The 15,499-nt window shown below is 55.0% G+C and overlaps 2 protein-coding genes across 4 annotated transcripts; one reads left to right on the top strand and one right to left on the bottom strand.

Annotated features, from left to right (window-relative positions):
- The first annotated feature begins 4,698 nt into the window (after positions 1–4,698).
- Positions 4,699–11,963, top strand: RAB3A (RAB3A, member RAS oncogene family). 2 transcript variants are annotated; one of them, XM_025368202.1, is made up of 5 exons: positions 4,699–4,878; positions 6,011–6,238; positions 8,282–8,400; positions 9,944–10,068; positions 11,111–11,963. In XM_025368202.1, exons 2-5 carry the CDS (start codon positions 6,011–6,013, stop codon positions 11,299–11,301), a joined length of 663 nt encoding a protein of 220 aa, XP_025223987.1. In that variant the 5' UTR covers positions 4,699–4,878; the 3' UTR covers positions 11,302–11,963. The 2 variants fall into 2 exon arrangements, with proteins under 2 accessions (XP_025223987.1, XP_025223989.1); XM_025368204.1 differs by lacking the exon at positions 4,699–4,878 and adding an exon at positions 5,131–5,296.
- Positions 11,964–12,019: 56 nt separating this feature from the next.
- On the bottom strand, positions 12,020–15,499 carry MPV17L2 (MPV17 mitochondrial inner membrane protein like 2). Of its 2 annotated transcripts, none has more exons than XM_025368206.1 (5): positions 15,211–15,499; positions 14,651–14,821; positions 13,632–13,708; positions 13,395–13,527; positions 12,020–12,766 (listed from the first exon to the last, which is right to left on the bottom strand). In XM_025368206.1, exons 1-5 carry the CDS (start codon positions 15,395–15,397, stop codon positions 12,753–12,755), a joined length of 582 nt encoding a protein of 193 aa, XP_025223991.1. In that variant the 5' UTR covers positions 15,398–15,499; the 3' UTR covers positions 12,020–12,752. The 2 variants fall into 2 exon arrangements, with proteins under 2 accessions (XP_025223991.1, XP_025223990.1); XM_025368205.1 differs by having other exon boundaries at positions 12,020–12,768; positions 13,399–13,527.

Below are 15,499 nucleotides of genomic sequence, written 5' to 3'. Positions count from 1 at the left end.
ATAGTGAAACTCTGTCTCTACTAAAAATACACAAAATTAGAGGCCAGGCGCGGTGGCTCACACCTGTAATCCCAGAACTTTGGGAGGCTGAGGCGGGTGGATCACGAGGTCAGGAGTTCAAGACCAGCCTGGCCAACACGGTGAAACCCCATCTCTACTAAAAATACAAAAATTAGCTGGGCGTGGTGGTGGGCGCCTGTAATCCCAGCTACTTGAGAGGCTGAGGCAGGAGAATCGCTTGAATCTGGGAGGTGGAGGTTGTGGTGAGCCGAGGTCATGTCATTGCACTCCAGCCTGGGCGACAACAACAAAAAGAGGGGGCTCTGTGCCGACATGTCTCTGAAGATTGATTTAACCTATGCACCGGTTGTTGCTTTAAGTTGCTATATTTTCTGTCTTCGGTGTCTCTGGATGTAGGAGCCCCCTGCTTTCTCTGTCCTCAGAACTCCATGCTGGGTCCCCCACATGTTGCTCCTTCCCTAGGACAGCAACAAAAACACACAATTTTCCCCTCCCTAGCGGGTCTCCAAGTCTCCTGATTCCTGAAACTGCCTCAGACTCCCCTTAGAGGGAGAGAGGCCCCTGAGGCTTTCTTGCCATCATAGCCCCTTCTGGGCCTCCGTTTCCCCTCTGTAACCTGATCCTAGTACTTGGATAAACTCCGGTTGGGGGTGGGGAGTTGTTGTCTGTTACCTACCTGAAATATCCTAGACATTTGGGGTACTGAGCATTTATCTGGGGTTAAATAAAATCTTTACATCTTAAGACATTCGATTGACCAAATTGAGCGTCCTGGCCATTTCACTGATGGGGAAACTGAGGCACAGAGCGGTCCTCTTGCCAGCACAAAGTCAAGCATCTGGGCGCCCAATATTAGCCAGCGGCGCCCCCTGGTGGCGCGCGTGGGAGACACGGCGGGGCGCGCTTCTCCGCGGTTGGCGGGTGGGTTGGAGGGGTGGCATCCTCCCGCTCTGATGGTCCCACTTAGGGCACCTCGCCGGGAAGAGCTCGTCCTGCTGGTCGGGACTCCGAGCGTACTGGGAGCACCATGCTCAAGCCTAGGGTTCGATCCCCGCCTCCGGAAGCCTTAGTATCCATCCCTACCCTCTGCCTCCCTCTTCGCGTGCCTGAATATTTATACAAGATGCAGGCGTCATCACAGCCGCCCTCGGCTTCCAGAGCAGCTGGCTTCGTTCGTAAATATTATAACCACTCAGAATTCATCATCATCACAGTTAATGATAAAATTCCACAGTGCCAGAACTAAAAGTCATCCGGGTTCACGAACTTGGTGCATTTCCTTCCAGACTTTTAAAAGGCAGAGATTTAGGGAATTTTTTTTTCCAAGATTTTTCCCCCAGTCCCCTTACAAAGTAGTACGTGTTCATTGTAGAAAATTTGGGAATAATGGAAATGTATAAAGAAGGAAATAAAATTCTGCTGTATCTCCACCCCTAGATTATCTGCAGTATTTTGCCTTATTTCCCTCCATTTTTTCTACGTCTGTTATAAGATATTCATATTTCTTTTCTTTCTTTTCTTTCTTTCTCTCTCTTTTCTTTTTCTTTTTTTATTTTTTTAGGTGGAGTATATTTAGTAGAAACGGGGTTTTAGCATGTTGACCAGGCTGGTCTTGAACTTCTGACCTCAGGTGATCCACCCACCTCGGCCTCCCGAAGTGCTGGGATTACAGGCGTGAGCCACCATGCCTGGCCCCCGACTGGGTTTTAAGTTAGTGTCTTTTTCCCCAAGAAGTCGTCCCTGGACCCGTATCTGGGATACTTTTTTTTTTTTTTAATTTATTTATTTTTTTTTCTTGAGACGGAGTCTCCCTGTTATCACCCAGGCTGGTGTGCAGTGGTGGTGTGATCTCAGCTCACTGCAACCTCCGCCTCCCTGGTTCATGCGATTCTCATGCCTGAGCCTCCCAAGCAGCCTCCTGGGACAGGCACCAGCACACCAGGCTAATTTTTGTATTTTTAGCAGAGATGGGGTTTCACCACGTTGGCCAGGCTGGTCTCGAACTCCTGACCTCAAGGTCAAGAAGTGATCCTCCTGCCTCGGCCTCCCAAGGTGCTGGTATTACAGGTATAAGCCACCGCGCCTGGCCAGATTTTTATTTTTATTTGTCTAGTGTAGACGATAGGGTGGGGCCATAGGGAGGCCTCTGGACTTTCCTCTGAGTGAGGCCGGCCTGGAAGCCCAGCCCCTTCTCCCACCAGCTGTGTCTCTCCTGCCGCACAGAAAATGCCCCAAGCCCGCAGCCCCTCCTCCAGCTCAACCATTTCTAATTCCAGAGCCCAGTGCTGCTCTGGATAATCAAGGGCTTGCATTCTTTTTAAATTTAAATTAAGTAATTAATTTTTTTTCCTCTTTTTTTTTTTTTGAGACAGAGTCTCGCTCTGTCGCCCAGGCTGGAGTGCAGTGGCCGGATTTCAGCTCACTGCAAGCTCCGCCTCCCGGGTTCACGCCATTCTCCTGCCTCAGCCTCCCGAGTAGCCAGGACTACAGGCGCCCGCCACCTCGCCCGGCTAGTTTTTTGTATTTTTTAGTAGAGACGGGGTTTCACCGTGTCAGCCAGGATGGTCTCGATCTCCTGACCTCGTGATCCGCCTGTCTCGGCCTCCCAAAGTGCTGGGATTACAGGCTTGAGCCACCGCTCCCGGCCGTAATTAATTTTTTGAGACAGGGTCTCACTCTGTGGTCCAGGCTGGAGTGCAGTGGCGCGATACGGTTTCCTACAGCCTCGACCTCCTGGGCTCAAGTGATCCTCCTACTTCAGCCTCGGGAGTAGCTGGGACCACAAGCACGCGACACCACACCCAGCTGATTTTTAAATTTTTTGTAGAGACGGGGCCTCCCTGTGTTACCCAGGCTGGTTTCCAATTCCTGGGCTCAAGCGATCCTCCCGCCTTGGTCTCCCAAAGTGGTGGGATTACAGGCGTGAGCCGCCTCACCCGGCTATTTTTACTTTAAAATACTACGTCAGTGACAGAAGCTTTTGCACATTCTCGTGGCTCACTTTTCTCTTCCTGGGGAAAAAAAGGAAGGAGGTATTTCCGAGAGAACCACCCATGTAGGAAGCGTGCCTTTGGGCGATCAGGGAGCTGAGCAGCCTAAAACCTCCTCCCCTCCAACGAGGCCGCAGGCAAGGGCTTGGACCAGCTGCCCTGGAACCCCCCACAGAGCACGGACTACCGCGTGGGCGCGGAGGGCGGGGAGAATGGGAGGTGGATTTCTTTTTATTTTCTTTTTTGTTTTTCTGAATTTTCCCAATCTCTCCGCAGTGGATTCGTGATACTTTTATAGTCCGAGTGGGGGAGGAGGGAGCAAACATGTTACCCTAAAAAGAAAAAAAATAAATTTCCCAAATGCAAACGGTGCGGGGACATGGGGTTGGGCGTCCCAGTACTTCCAGGGCGTTGGGGGCGGGCTGGGGACGGGGTTGGCGGCGGCTGGGCCTCGAGGCGCTAAGTTATTCTGGTCTCTCCGCGCCTCCGCAGCTGGCGAGCTTTTTATAAACAGGACGAGTCACCCCCAACACACACACACTCCAGCCCCGCCTACTGGGAGGTGTGGGGAGAGAATCTAGGGGATCAGGACTCTCCAGGGGGCCACACACCCCTGGAGGGTTTGAAAGCTGGAGTAGAGGGCGCAGGAGACCCAAAGTGGGGGCTGGGGTTTCGGGCTCCTGCCCCCTCCCCAAATTCTGACTTATTTCCCTGAAGATTTGGAGGAATAAACGATGGACCATCTTAGCTCCCAAAAGGCTCCATTTGCTTTCCCAGGATGGAGGGAGGGGCGTCTCCCAGCCCCCGGGTCTTTGAACCCGAGCATTGAAGGGCTGGAGGCTTCGGCTGGTGCCCTCCCTGTTTCCCAGGGCATTTACTGCAGGCTTTAAGGGGTTTCCAGGACAGGTCGCTTCTCTGTCCCTGCTAAACCTTTTCTTCGAATTTTCCTCTTGATGACGGGGATCAGGGAGGGGAGGGGTTCCCAGAGTGTCCGTCAGCCCCTTCCTCCTTTTCTGGGAATGGTGGGGAGAGGTGGCTCTCTTGACCTCTACTTCTTTCTTTTCAAACCTCAGAAACGGGGGAGGGGTGGAGTCTTTGCTAGCCCCTCCCTCAGTGGGGGTCTTACGCCTCGGGAATGGGACAGGGGTCCTTCTTGACCCCTGTTTATTCTTTTGTATTATTTTGAACCCCATTTGTGTGAGGGCATAAAACATCTCTTGGGCCTCGGTTTTTCTTTTCTGCAATTGGGAGTCAGGGGCATTTACCAGGTGTCACAGCACCTTGGACAAGACGGTGGCCTCAAGAGTCCCTACCTGGGGTGGGCGCGGGCGGGTAAGGGAACCGCCCCTCGAAGACCGGGGCTCAGCCAAGGCCTCAGCCTCTCGACCCTTCAATCGCCCAGATGCCACCATTGGACAGGAGGAGGGAGTAGACAATCGTTGACTGGCTACTCCGCCCGTCGCTCGAGGGCTTAAGCCAGTGAGAGAACGCTGAGGGGCCCCGCCTCCCCGAGGCGGACGAGAGGCGGAGTCGGCCGCCGCGCCGCTCCCGCCCCTACTGGATGCAAACTCTAGGCCCCGCCCCATTTGCGCGTCAATCTGCGCAGGAGCCCCGCCCCATCTGGCTCCGCGTGCGTCAATGGGCCACATCTCTACGCGTGGCTCCGCCTCCGGATGGCGTCACGGACTTATCTACATGTGAGGCCCCGCCCCTCCCTTTGCAGGACGTCACCTAGGACTGCAGGGGCCTGAGCCGCTGCCGCCGCCGCCACCGCACAGCCCCACATCAACGCACAGGGGGCCCCGTCACCGCCACCGCCAAAAAAGTCACTGCCGCTAGGGTCGCCGTTGCATCGGTTCAGGGCAAGGTGAGCTCCTGGGCGGCCGGGTGTGCTCAGACTCCAAGCACCTGCATAACCTTCATTTGACTGATGGGTTGACTAGGGTTGAATGAGGGGAAGGATGCGGCTGTCGCGAGGCTAGGAATGGGTAGGGCCTGGGCGCCCCACTCCTGTCTGATCCTCACCACTAACCCCCCCAACCCCCCTGCTCTGCGGCGGAGGGGGAGGGGAGGCGAGCTCCTTGCGGGAAGCTGTGCGCGCGGGAGGCTTTTGCGTGCGCGTGCGCGTGGTGTGCACACGCGTGTGCGCGCCTGCCTGTGTCAGCAGGTCTGTGTGTACCCTTGCGTGTGTACCTGGATATGCTCGTGTGACCCCGCGGGGGTCTGGGCCTAAGTGTGTGCGTGTTGCACGCGCGTGGAGAAAGACGTGTGGACCGCCTGTGCATGTATGGCCCGTGCATGCAAGCACGGGGATCCGTGTCCGTGTGGGTGATGTGCACACTCTGCGTGGGTGGAGGGGCCTGTGCGCACGGGTGGTTTGCACATTTCTATAGGCGAGTCGGTGTGCAAACAGGTGTCTATGTCTTTGTCCTGTGCTCTCCAGTGCGTTCACACACTCCTGTATGTACGGATGAGCGTGTTTGAGGCTGTGTGCACGTGAGCGTGTGCTTGCCCCGCCTGTATCATGTGATGCAGCGGCCTTGGCCGGAGCTCTCCGGCCTGGAGGTTTGGGGGAAGCGGGGGCTGCAGATGCGCGTCCTCCAGGGACCATGCACGCAGTGCACGTGGGGCAGTGCGGCCGGGTTCTGAGGACCATGAAAGATTGATGGGGGGCGGAGCCAGCTGCAGTCATCCCCTCTGGGCTCAGCCCTGGGTTTAGGGTTACAGCCCCACCTGGGGCACAGGCCTTTTGGAGGGGGCTGCTGGAGTGTCCCCATCGGCGACTCTCTGAGCCCCTCCTCCGAAACGTCCAGGATTTCAAGGTCACAGGCTGCCCTCTGCTGGGGGCACCACCAATTAATACTGGGGTTCCTGATGGGATAAGGGTGTTCTCCATATACTGGCCGTTTTCTGGAGCCCTCGCCATCCTCTGCCTGGGCTTGAGCACATGAGGATGGAGAGAGCCCCCCTCACGGCTCTCCTACACCCGGTATCCCCAGATGGCATCCGCCACAGACTCACGCTATGGGCAGAAGGAGTCCTCGGATCAGAACTTCGACTACATGTTCAAGATTCTCATCATCGGCAACAGCAGCGTGGGCAAGACGTCCTTCCTCTTCCGCTATGCTGACGACTCGTTCACGCCTGCCTTCGTCAGCACCGTGGGCATCGACTTCAAGGTCAAGACCATCTATCGCAACGACAAGAGGATCAAGCTGCAGATCTGGGTGGGTCCCAGCTGGAGGGCTCCTGCCCGGCTTGGTCTGATTCCTGTCCTTGGAAAAGCAGCCCCAGCCTTGTCTGTCTCTTTCCTGACTGGAGTCATTCACTTACACACTGGGCATTTATCAGGTGCCCACTATATACCAGGGGCAGAAACAGACAGCAACTGTGTTCTCCCATAAGCGCCTAATCCTTGTCCCTCAGTTTCCCCATCTTCAAGTTCTTCCATGTATGAGGTTTCAGCTGGATCTTGGTCCCCATTCTCTTTTTTTGTTTGTTTTTTGAGACAGGGTGGTCTTACTCTGTCACCTAAGCTGGAATGCAGTTGCGTGATTACAGCTTTTTGCAGCCTCGACTTTCCAGGCTCAAGCCATTCTTCCACCTAAGCCTCTTGAGGAGCTAGGACCACAGGTGCCTACCACCAAGCCTGCTAATTTTTTTCTTTTTTGCAGGGTTTGGCTATGTCTGCCCAGGCTGGTCTTGAACTCCTAGGCTCAAGTGATCCTCCCACCTCAGCCTCTCAAAGTACTAGGATTACAGGCATGAGCCGCCCCACCTGGCCTTGTTAGTTTTAAGAGACAGAGCCTCACTCTGTTGCCCAGGCTGGATTTGAACTCCTGGGCTCAAGCAATCCTCCTGCCTTAGCTTCCCTAGTAGCTGGGAGTACAGGCGAGTGTCACTGAGTCTGGCTTCCTTTAGTTTTTAAACCTACAGCTATATTCTCTCTATCTTCGTTTGGCTTGATTTTTCTCCTTGATCCTTGTCACTTTCCAATATAGGATACATTTACACTGTTCTTTTCTTTCTTTCTTTTTTTTTTTTAAACGGAGTCTTACTCTGTTGCCCAGGCTGGAATGCAATGGCATGATCTCTGCTCACCGCAACCTCCGCCTCCCGGGTTCAAGCAATTCTCCTGCCTCAGCCTCCTGAGTAGCTGAGATTACAGGCGTCTGCTACCATGCCCAACTAATTTTTGTTTTTTTAGTAGAGACGGGGTTTCACCATGTTGGTCAGGCTGGTCTCGAACCCCTGATCTTGTGATCCACCTGCCTCGAACTCCCAGAGTGCCGGGATTACAGGTGTGAGCCACTGTGCCCAGTTTACACCGTTATTTTCTATTTCCCACACTGGGTGTCACTTAGCAAGGGCAGGGATTTCTGCCCATTTTGTTAACAACTGTGTCCCCAGTGTCCAGTTCAGGGTATGGCAAAGATCAGTGCCCAGTCCATGTTTGTTTGTTTGTTTGTTTTTTGAGACAGAGTTTTTGCACTGTCACCCAGGCTGGAGTGCAGTAGCGCAATCTTGGCTCACTGAAACCTCCGCCTCCCGGGTTCAAGCGATTCTCCTGCCTCAGCCTCCTGAGTAGCTGGGATTACAGGGGCTCACCACCATGCCCAGCCATTTTTTTTTTTTTTTTTTCAGTAGAGACAGGGTTTCACCATGTTGGCCAGGCTGGTCTCAATCCCTGACCTCAGGTGATCCACCCACCTTGGCCTCCCAAAGTGCTAGGATTACAGGTGTGAGCCACCGCTGCACCTGGCCCCCTGTTTGTTTTTTTGAGACAGGGTTTTACTCTGTCACCAGGCTGAACTGCAGTGGTGCAATCTCACCTTACTGCAACCTCTGCCTCCTGGGCTCAAGTAACTCTCTCACCTGAGCCTCCTGAGTAGTTCAGACTACAAGTGTGAGCCACCACACCCTGTTCATTTTTGTATTTTTTGTAGAGTTGGGGTCTCGCTATGTTGCCCAGGCTGGTCTGGAACTCCTGGGTTCAAGCCATCTGCCCACCTCAGCCTCCCATAGTGCTGGGATTACAGGTGTGAGCCGCAGCACCTGGCATGGTACATGTTTGTTGAATGACTCTGTAGAATAATGGAGCAATCATATATTCCGAGCACTGGTGACCCAACCTGCTCTTCCTGACACTTTGTGCCCCTGGGCAAGCTCCTACTCCTCTCATGGGGCTGAACTGGATGATATCAGAGCTCATTTCCTCTCCCAGGGCCTTATGTGTGGGTCCTCTCTGACCTTCATCTCTTCCTCCCTAGGACACAGCAGGGCAAGAGCGGTACCGGACCATCACCACCGCCTACTACCGGGGCGCTATGGGCTTCATTCTCATGTATGACATCACCAATGAGGAGTCCTTCAATGCAGTGCAGGACTGGTGAGTGCATCCCACTTGCTCTTTTTTTTTTTTCTTTTCTTTTCTTTTCTTTTCTTTGAGAGAGGGTTTTATTCTGTCACCCAGGCTGGAGTGCAGTGGCATTATCAGGGCTCATTGCAGCCTCGACCTCCTGGGCTCAAGTGATCCTCCTGTCTCAGCCTCCCAAGTAGCTGGGACTACAGGTGCATACCACCACACCTGGCTCATTTTTTGTATTTTTAGTTGAGATGCGATTTCGTTATGTTGCCCAGGCTGGTCTTGAACTCCTTGGCTCAAGTGATCTGCCCATCTTGGCCTCCCAAAGTGCTGGGATGATGGGCATGAGCCATCACTTCTGGCCTTCCACACTCATTCTGGGGCCATTGTCTCTGAGCCAAACTTTCTTCAAAAAATAACAAATAAAAGGTAGGGGTCTGGGAAGGATTTCAAATGGAAAAGTAAAACTATAACCATATAGAAAAAAAATATCTGCAAGTGTAGGGTGGAGAATATAGAGACTATAAGGAGAGTTGGCATGGCCGGGCGCAGTGGCTCACACCTGTAATCCCAGCACTTTGGGAGGCTAAGGCAGGTGGATTACCTGCGGTCAGGAGTTCGAGACCAGCCTGACCAAAATGGAGAAACCCCATCTCTACTAAAAATGCAAAAATTAGCCAGATGTGGTAGCGCATGCCTGTAATCCCAGCTACTTGGGAGCCTGAGGCAGGAGAATCGCTCAAACCCAGGAGGTGGAGGTTGCAGTGAGCCAAGATTGCGCCATTGCACTCACTCCAGCCTGGGCAACAAAAGCAAAACTCTGTCTCAAAAAAAAAAGAAAAAAAAAGAGAGTTGGCATAGGTTAGAGGTTGCAAACATTTCAATTTTCTGCTCAGAAGTAATAACTGTTTTTTTTTTTTTTCCTAGAAATAATAACTTTAAAAAAAATTTCTGGGCTGGGCACAGTGGCTCACACCTGTAATCCCAGCACCTTGGGAGGCCGAGGTGGGTGGATCTTGAGCTCAGGAGTTCTAGACCATCCTGGCCAACATAGTGAAACCCTGTCTCTACTAAAAGCACAAAAAATTACCCAAACGTGGTGGCTGATGCCTGTAGTCCCAGCTATTTGGGAGGGTGAGGCAGGAGAATCACTTGAACCTGGGAGGCAGAGGTTGCAGTGAGCCTAGATCGCACCACTGCACTCCAGCCTGGGCAACAGAGCAAGACTCTATCTCAAAAAAAGAAAATTTCTGGGCTGGGTGGCTCATGCCTATAATTCCAACACTTTGAGAAGTCAAGGCAGACAGATACTCCAGCCTGGGCAACAGAGCCAGACTCTATCTAAAAAAAAAAAAAAAACACAAAACACAAAAGCAATAATGGGTCAATGGGGGCTGGAGTGGGGTGAACGAGGGGCACATGGGGGAAAAGCATGGTGGGGAGGATGGAGGGCCAAGCTTCAGGGTCTTTCTCCCTCGGACAAGGACACGGGCTCCACACCAGCCTGTCAGGGTGGAGCTGGGATCCTCCAAGCAATAACCTGTCCCCCTCTCGCTGCATCCTATAGGTCCACCCAGATCAAGACCTACTCGTGGGACAATGCCCAGGTGCTGCTGGTAGGAAACAAGTGTGACATGGAGGATGAGCGGGTGGTGTCATCAGAACGTGGCCGGCAGCTAGCTGACCACCTTGGTGAGTGCCCAGCTGGGCCAGAGACCCACAAGGCTAGAAAAAGGACACTAAGAGAGGGGAGGGCTCACACCCAAGGTCTTACAGCTAAGCCAGGTAATTCACACTTTCTGCAAACTAGCCTTCATCCAGGAGCCATTTGTGTCGGATCTTGAGGGATGTGTAGGAGTTCACCATGCAGAAAGTTTAAGGATTGATTCTGACACTCATCGTCCAACGCTTTGTTGGGTGTTACTGGGCTCGAGAGGCATCTAGGGAGGCCTCAAGGGACCCCTGAGGTGGAGGGAGGGACCTGGATGAGAGGAGCCCATGAGAGGAGCCAGGCTTCCTGGAGTGGTGGGCAGTGGACTCTAGAGCTTGTAAGAAGGGTCTTTCAGGCAGAGGAAGTAGCTTGGGCAAAGGCTTGCGGTGAGAAAGATCCTGTGTGTTTTGGTGATAATTTCACAAGACTGAAACATGAGGGTCAGCTGGAGGAAATGTAGCCGATCAGAGAGGGCCTCAACCATATGCTGAGAGGCTGGGACTCTTTGGAGGGCAATAGGGAGCCACAGAGGGTGTGTGAGCAGGGGGGAGGTCACGGCTGGATTTGAGTGTCTGAGGCTTCCAGGGCCAGTATATGGTGCTGGGCTGGACGCTGCAGGGCATGTCTTGCCAGGTCCTAAGGACAACGAGACACAGTTTTAGGAAGGAAGGGCAGGAGACCAGGTGCACTGGCTCACGCCTATAATCCCAGCACTTTGAGAGGTGGACGTGGAAGATTACTTGAGCCCAGGAGGTCGAAACTGCAGTGAGCTATGATCACGCCACCATACTCCATCCTGGGCAACACAGCAAGTCCCTGTCTCAAAAAAAAAAAAAAAAAAAAAAAAAGCAGGAAATGCAGAGCTGACCCAGTTCAACGTTGCTTCTCTGCGGGATTTGTCAGTACCTTCAATAAGCTGCTTGGCACTGGGAATCTCCAGTGTTTCCTTTCCTCAGAGAAGCATCTCTGGGAGTTGGCATAGGGCGTGGCCAGGGTCCTCATCTCTGCCTTCCCTGACCACAGGGTTCGAGTTCTTTGAGGCCAGCGCCAAGGACAACATCAACGTCAAGCAGACCTTTGAGCGCCTGGTGGACGTCATCTGCGAGAAGATGTCCGAGTCGTTGGACACGGCAGACCCTGCGGTCACAGGCGCCAAGCAGGGCCCACAGCTCAGTGACCAGCAGGTGCCACCTCACCAGGACTGCGCCTGCTGAGAGCCACCCCACCCCCTTTCCCCTCTTCCCCGTCTTCCCCACCTTCCCCCAACTACCCGGGCCTGACCTGGCCCCTACCAGCCATGGGCACAAGACCCCTACTCCTGACTTAGCCCGTCACCCTTATTTATTATTGTAGCTATTTATTTATTTATCGAAGATGTCCCCCAGGGGCCCGGGCTCCCCTGCCCACCCCAAGCCCTGCCCATCCTGTACATATAGCCCTTTCCCCACTCAGCCGTGGTGTCTCGTGGCCCTGTGAACTCACCACTCACCCTCCTGAACCCCCTCGCCTTTTTTTTAAATTCACCCCCAACCACAGTTGTCAGTTGTGAAGAGGGGGCCAGATGACACCCTAGAGCAGGCTGATCGGGCAATGGGAGGTGGCCAGGCCTGCCAGTCCCTCGGCTCTGCCGCGGTGGGCTGAGGCCGCTGTTGGGGGTTTCCCTGTGCGGACCATGGGGGTCAGAGTCTGGCCTGCCGGGCTCCTCTCCCCCAGTTTTCTCTTTTGGTGGGGGGCTGTGCTGTGGGTATTCACCACCCTGGGACCCCTCCCCCTACCCACCAGACCTGTTCTGACCTCATGAGTGTCAAACGTGCCCCCCAGTTCCTTAGGAGATGTCAAGACAACACTACACACACCCAATAAAGCAAATGGACCACGTGTGTTCCTGTGAGCACCGGGCCCTGCCCACCCTGGTTTTGACCATCCACAGCATTTTCTTTTGTTATTTTTATTTTTCAATATAAATAGACACAGGGTCTTGCTATGTTGCCCAGGCTGGTCTCGAACACCTGGCCTCAAGCAATCCTTCCACCTCAGCCTCGCGAAGGGCTGAGATTACAGGTGTGAGCCACTGCGCCCAGCCAGCAGTTTCAATTACATTACAGAGATAAATTAATGGCATTTCCACAGTTCACAACCAGGGAAGGAAACACAGAGGCGGCCCGGCCCTGCCTGAAACTTTTGAGGGCCGACTCCAGGCCTGAGCCTGCTCTGAGGGGATCGGCCACATCCCCGCCTTAGTCCCAGGACCTGAGGGAGCTCTGGATCGGTGGCTTGGCCCAGAGCCAGGTGGACGGCAGTGTTGAGGGGTTGGGGCTTAGGACTGGTTGGCAGGGTGAGCCCCGTGCTGAGTCCCAAGTGGGACATCTTGGTCACAGGTCGTATGAGGTTCCTGCTGAGAAGGGCTAGGGGATGATCATCCATCTTCATGGGTGTGTTCCAGTTGGGGAAACTGAGTCCCAGAAGTGCGCTTGGGAAGGGCGGCTCAGCCCAATGCCCGCGAGCTGGAGTGGCGCTGGGACGTGGCCCAGGACCCGAGCTCGCTGCAGGGGCCCATTCCCCTTCTGGTAGAGGGGATGGTCTGCCAGGAGTCAGTCTTGCATCTGGTCCCGGAGGTGGACAGTTCAGTCTGCTCGGGTGTCCAGGGCCACACAGCCTGGGGATGTCAGAGGAACTGGGCTCTGTCCACACAAGACAAGGCATCTGGTCAGAAGCCTGGCTCATCCCTCCTGGTCCCTCCTAACTGAGCCCTATCCTACCTGCCCTCGGGCCAGACGTCAGCCCTGCTCAACAGACATGGCAGGGACCTGGCTGAGGTCGCATCAGACAGCACAGAAGGGATGGGTCTTTTTTTTTTTTTTGAAACGGAGTCTCGCTCTGTCACCTAGGCTGGAGTGCAGTGGCATGATCTCAGCTCACTGCAGCCTCTGCCTCCTGGGTTCAAGCGATTCTCCTGCCTAAGCCTCTCAAGTAACTGGGATTACAGGTGGGTACCACTAATTTTTTGTATTTTTAGTAGAGAAGGGGTTTCACCAGATTGCCCAGGCTGCTCTCGAACTCCCAATCTCAGGCAATCCACCCGCTTGGGCCTCCCAAAGTGCTGGGATTACAGGCATGAGCCATGGCGCCCAGCCGGGGCTGGGTCTTAACGGCCAGTGAGGAGCTCTCCGCCAGCCCACTGTTGGGTAAAGGTTGCCTGGAGCACAGGGGACTCCCACTCTCCAGGGTGGCTGGCTACACTGCCACTTGGAGCTCACACGTGTAGCCCCCTGGGGAGTCCCCTGGGTGCCTGGTATGCCCTCCACACTCACCCGGTACTTCAAGTACGACAGGTACGTGTCCCAGCCCAGCGTCAGGCCATTTATGTAGGTGACTCGAAATTGGGGAGGCACGAAGAGGAAGTTCACGAACTGTGCAGCAGGCCACACGCACCAGTCTGCCTGCGGGGAGAGGCGGGGAATGAGGGGCGGAGCCGGAGCTGGGTGGGGGCGGAGCGTCCATGAGGGGGCGAGGCCGGACAGGGGCAAGGGGCGGGTGCTCCCACCTTGTAGAATTCCCAGAACTTCTCTCGCAGCTCCTGGCAGCTCTCACCCACTGTCTGACCCTCCAGGCAGCCAAGCCCTGGGAAGGAAACCAAGAAATCAGAGTGTTAGAGGCCAGGAAGTACTGTTGAGATGACAAGATGGGCTGACGATGGAGGGCGCGGGGTTGGGCCCCTGAGAGCCCGCGCCCCCCACCCCGGGCAGAGGCACAGGGACTTTCAGATGGGATGGACAGAGAATTAGGGTAGCTGGTGTAGGGACAAAACAGAGCAAGTCAGTCCCAGTGAGAGACAGAAGTCATAAACATATAAACACTGCCCCAAAGGAGACACACCCTGTAGTTGAGTCAGTTGTATTACTTTTCCATCACAGACCAGGAAGCTGGCCTGGGAGGTGGAGAATGAGAGGCTCCTCTATTAATACTGCTGTCTTTACCGAGCCTAGGGCTGGCACCGTTGCACCTCATGAAGTCCAGCCTCAATTTCTCTTCGTTCAGGTCTCAGGGCCTTTGCATTAGCTGTTCCCTCTGCCCGCTGGTTCCCTCTTCACGTCTCAACTGAGTGTCGTCCCCTTCTTTGTCTTTTTTTTTTCCCCCTTTTTTTTTGTGGAGAACGGGGTCTCGCTATATTACCCAGGCAGGTCTCGAACTCCTGGGCTCAAGCTATCCTCCCGCCTCTGCCTCCCTGAGAGCTGGGATTACAGGCGTGAGCCACCGCGCCCGGCGTTTCTTTTTTTTTCTTTTTTTTTTTTTTTTTGTCGTCCCCTTCTTTGGGAAATGCTCTCAACCTCCCGCCCAGGACGGCCCCAGCAGATACTGTAGGAGGGACGAGGTCCCTCTTACACTTGCCAGTGTTCACATCGGCCGAATCTGTCCCGTCCCCGCTGTGACCTGGCTCCTAGTTCGGGACCACCCAAACAGGGGGCACATTGGAAATGCACCTCTGCATCCTTCTTAACACAAAGCTGGCTCCACCCCTCGCCACCTATGAGAGGCAAAGCCTAGGCTTAGGAGGCTCCTTACCCAAGAAGTACCAGACGCCCAGCAAGGGAGAGGCTACCAGCTGATCCACGAGGACCTTCTTGAGGACATTTGGGAAACCTCGGAGGCCAGACGCAGGGAATAGACGGTCCAGCGACAAGTACCAGTAGTGCAGGAAGGGACCCATGCTGCAGCCCACCGCAAACATGCTCGCTATAAGAGTGTAAGTCAGGGGGCTGGGTTGGGCCGGCAAATTCTCCAGTCCACTCCCTCCCTCCCTGGCTAAGGCCTGGGTAAGCCCAATGCCATCCCGGAGCCTCAGCCTCACCGAGAAAACCGGAAGAGCCCACCCGTGCATTCTTCCACTACAAGCCCCACCAGCAGGCGCGGCTCCAGAGGCTCCTAGGTAGTGGGTAGAGACCCCCGGGGGTTGGGAGGTGATGAAGACCCAGGGCTGCGGGAGACAGACACCCGGAAGAGGCGCGGTCAGGGCAAGGGTCCTGCGCCGGACTGAGGCCACGGGTCAGGGGTCACGGCCAGCAGTCGGGTATCGGGATCAAAGGTCGCCCGGGGTGAAGGGCTAAGTAGCGTGGCGTCCTTACCGGAGCGCCGCGGGTCGAAAACCTGGCCGGGCCGGGCACGGATCTCCCATGACTGGCGCATGCCATCACCGGCCGCCATGAGCGCGCCGCAGCCCAGCGTGTTGGTGACGAGCAGCGCGCGGCCCTGGAATAGAAGCTGCCCCGCGGATAACAGGCGGCGCAGGCGGCGCCAGCCACCCCGCGCCATAGCCCTCGGGAGCCAAGGAATCCGCGCGCCGCTCTGCTCTCGCCGCGCCCACCAGTCGCGAGTCACAGTTGATCCCAAATTGCCCGCCCCTCCGGCATCCCG

Source organism: Theropithecus gelada, chromosome 19, assembly GCF_003255815.1.
Source record: "Theropithecus gelada isolate Dixy chromosome 19, Tgel_1.0, whole genome shotgun sequence".
Lineage (NCBI taxonomy): Eukaryota > Metazoa > Chordata > Mammalia > Primates > Cercopithecidae > Theropithecus > Theropithecus gelada.
Note: the sequence above shows the minus strand (reverse complement) of the source record. Positions and strands in the feature narration are given on the sequence as shown.

Excerpts from the sequence above, each read along its gene's own strand:
- RAB3A (XM_025368202.1), top strand. The coding sequence starts at position 6,011 with ATGGCATCCGCCACAGACTCACGCTATGGGCAGAAGGAGTCCTCGGAT. Across the intron at positions 8,401-9,943 it reads TTCAATGCAGTGCAGGACTG|GTCCACCCAGATCAAGACCT; the intron begins GTGAGTGCATCC and ends TGCATCCTATAG. Across the intron at positions 10,069-11,110 it reads GCAGCTAGCTGACCACCTTG|GGTTCGAGTTCTTTGAGGCC; the intron begins GTGAGTGCCCAG and ends CCCTGACCACAG.
- MPV17L2 (XM_025368205.1), bottom strand. The coding sequence starts at position 15,397 with ATGGCGCGGGGTGGCTGGCGCCGCCTGCGCCGCCTGTTATCCGCGGGG. Across the intron at positions 13,709-14,650 it reads GGGCGTCTGGTACTTCTTGG|GGCTTGGCTGCCTGGAGGGT; the intron begins GTAAGGAGCCTC and ends TTTCCTTCCCAG. Across the intron at positions 12,769-13,398 it reads TGTCGTACTTGAAGTACCGG|AGCCCAGTTCCTCTGACATC; the intron begins GTGAGTGTGGAG and ends TTGTGTGGACAG.